At 43.8% G+C, this 1,378-nt stretch overlaps 1 protein-coding gene across 1 annotated transcript; it reads left to right on the top strand.

The window, feature by feature from the left end:
* The first annotated feature begins 381 nt into the window (after positions 1-381).
* Positions 382-1,126, top strand: LOC110035200 (abscisic acid receptor PYR1-like). The gene has a single exon (XM_020739437.1). It carries the CDS (start codon positions 387-389, stop codon positions 1,032-1,034), a length of 648 nt encoding a protein of 215 aa, XP_020595096.1. The 5' UTR covers positions 382-386; the 3' UTR covers positions 1,035-1,126.
* Positions 1,127-1,378: the final 252 nt, after the last annotated feature.

The following is a 1,378-nucleotide window of genomic DNA, read 5'->3' as shown; positions in this document are numbered from 1 at the left end:
TGCATGTTACAATAGTAGTCATTAAACATGTCAATTCTCCCCCTCTTGGTATATCATTTTGATCTTTACTTTGTAATTTCCCTTTTTCTAGAACCAATTCTCAGTTCAAACTAATAAATTATTTTAAGCTCCAAACTAATTTTCATAAGCCTCCCGCAAAAATTATGAGCTTATTAAACGCTTTTTTACATCATTTATATTTCGTTATTATTGGTCTTATGGATAATTTTTGAAAAAGTACCAATTATCATATAAATCCACAAAAAAAAATTCAACGTCGGTAGCCAAAAAAGTCCGCTTTCCAAAAATGGCGCAGCCTCCGCCGCAATATGTATAAATCAGAACATCCCCTTAGCCATCTCCGACTTCAGCTAGAAACAAACACGATGAACCGCAGCGAAGCACACCACAGATCCCCGCCGCCCCAACCAGATTCCGGCGATCTTCAGCTAGGCTTAACAGCCGTCGAATACATCGCGCTCCAGCCGACCATCGAGGCTCACCACCAGCACCTTGTCGGCCCCGGCCAATGCTCTTCACTAAACGCGCAGCGAATCCGCGCACCGGCAGCCACCGTTTGGTCGGTGGTTCGCCGCTTCGATCTCCCCCAAATCTACAAACACTTTATCCGCAGCTGCGCCATCAAAGGCGGCGGCAGGGTTCAGGTCGGCTGCCTCCGCGACGTCAGCGTCATCTCCGGTCTGCCGGGGAGCAACAGCATAGAGCGACTCGACATTCTCGACGACGAGCAGAGGATCACCGGATTCACCATCATCGGCGGCGAGCATCGACTGAGGAACTACCGATCCGTGAGAACGGTGACGGATTTTGGGGGATCGGATCGAGAACAGGGGAGCGATGAGTGGACGGTGGTGCTGGAGTCGTACATCGTCGATGTGCCGGAAGGGAATACGGAAAACGATACGAGGGTCTTCGCCGATACTGTTGTCCGGCTTAATCTGCAGAAACTCGCCTCTGTGTCGGAATCCATGGCCACGGGGAAAGGGATTGTGGGGAAGAGTTCGGATGGATGAACAATTGGAAGAAAGGGATTCGGATTTGCTGCCAGAATTACCATTTCGTATTGATTTTTTGTCGTAGTTTGATTCCTTCAGGTCTTTTCATGTATTTTGTGTGCTGATTCAATTATTACATCTCATATTTTTATTTTTAGCGAAAATGCTGAATATGAGCCGTAATCCATTTTTAATTTTTGTCCTCCCACGCTTGCTCAAAAAAATAATATTAATTAAAAAAAGGCTTGCTGGACTACTTTTTTTTAATTAATACTTTTTCTTTTTAATTTAAATTTTATAACACAAATATTTCAAATCACATAAGAAATATAGGTATTATTAACCTTTTAAAAAATGAAATA

Source organism: Phalaenopsis equestris, unplaced genomic scaffold (genome assembly GCF_001263595.1).
Source record: "Phalaenopsis equestris unplaced genomic scaffold, ASM126359v1 Scaffold196703, whole genome shotgun sequence".
NCBI classification, from domain to species: Eukaryota; Viridiplantae; Streptophyta; class Magnoliopsida; order Asparagales; family Orchidaceae; genus Phalaenopsis; species Phalaenopsis equestris.
Note: the sequence above shows the minus strand (reverse complement) of the source record. Positions and strands in the feature narration are given on the sequence as shown.

Bases quoted from the DNA above. Each gene is read 5' to 3' on its own strand.
- LOC110035200 (XM_020739437.1), top strand. From the start codon at position 387: ATGAACCGCAGCGAAGCACACCACAGATCCCCGCCGCCCCAACCAGAT.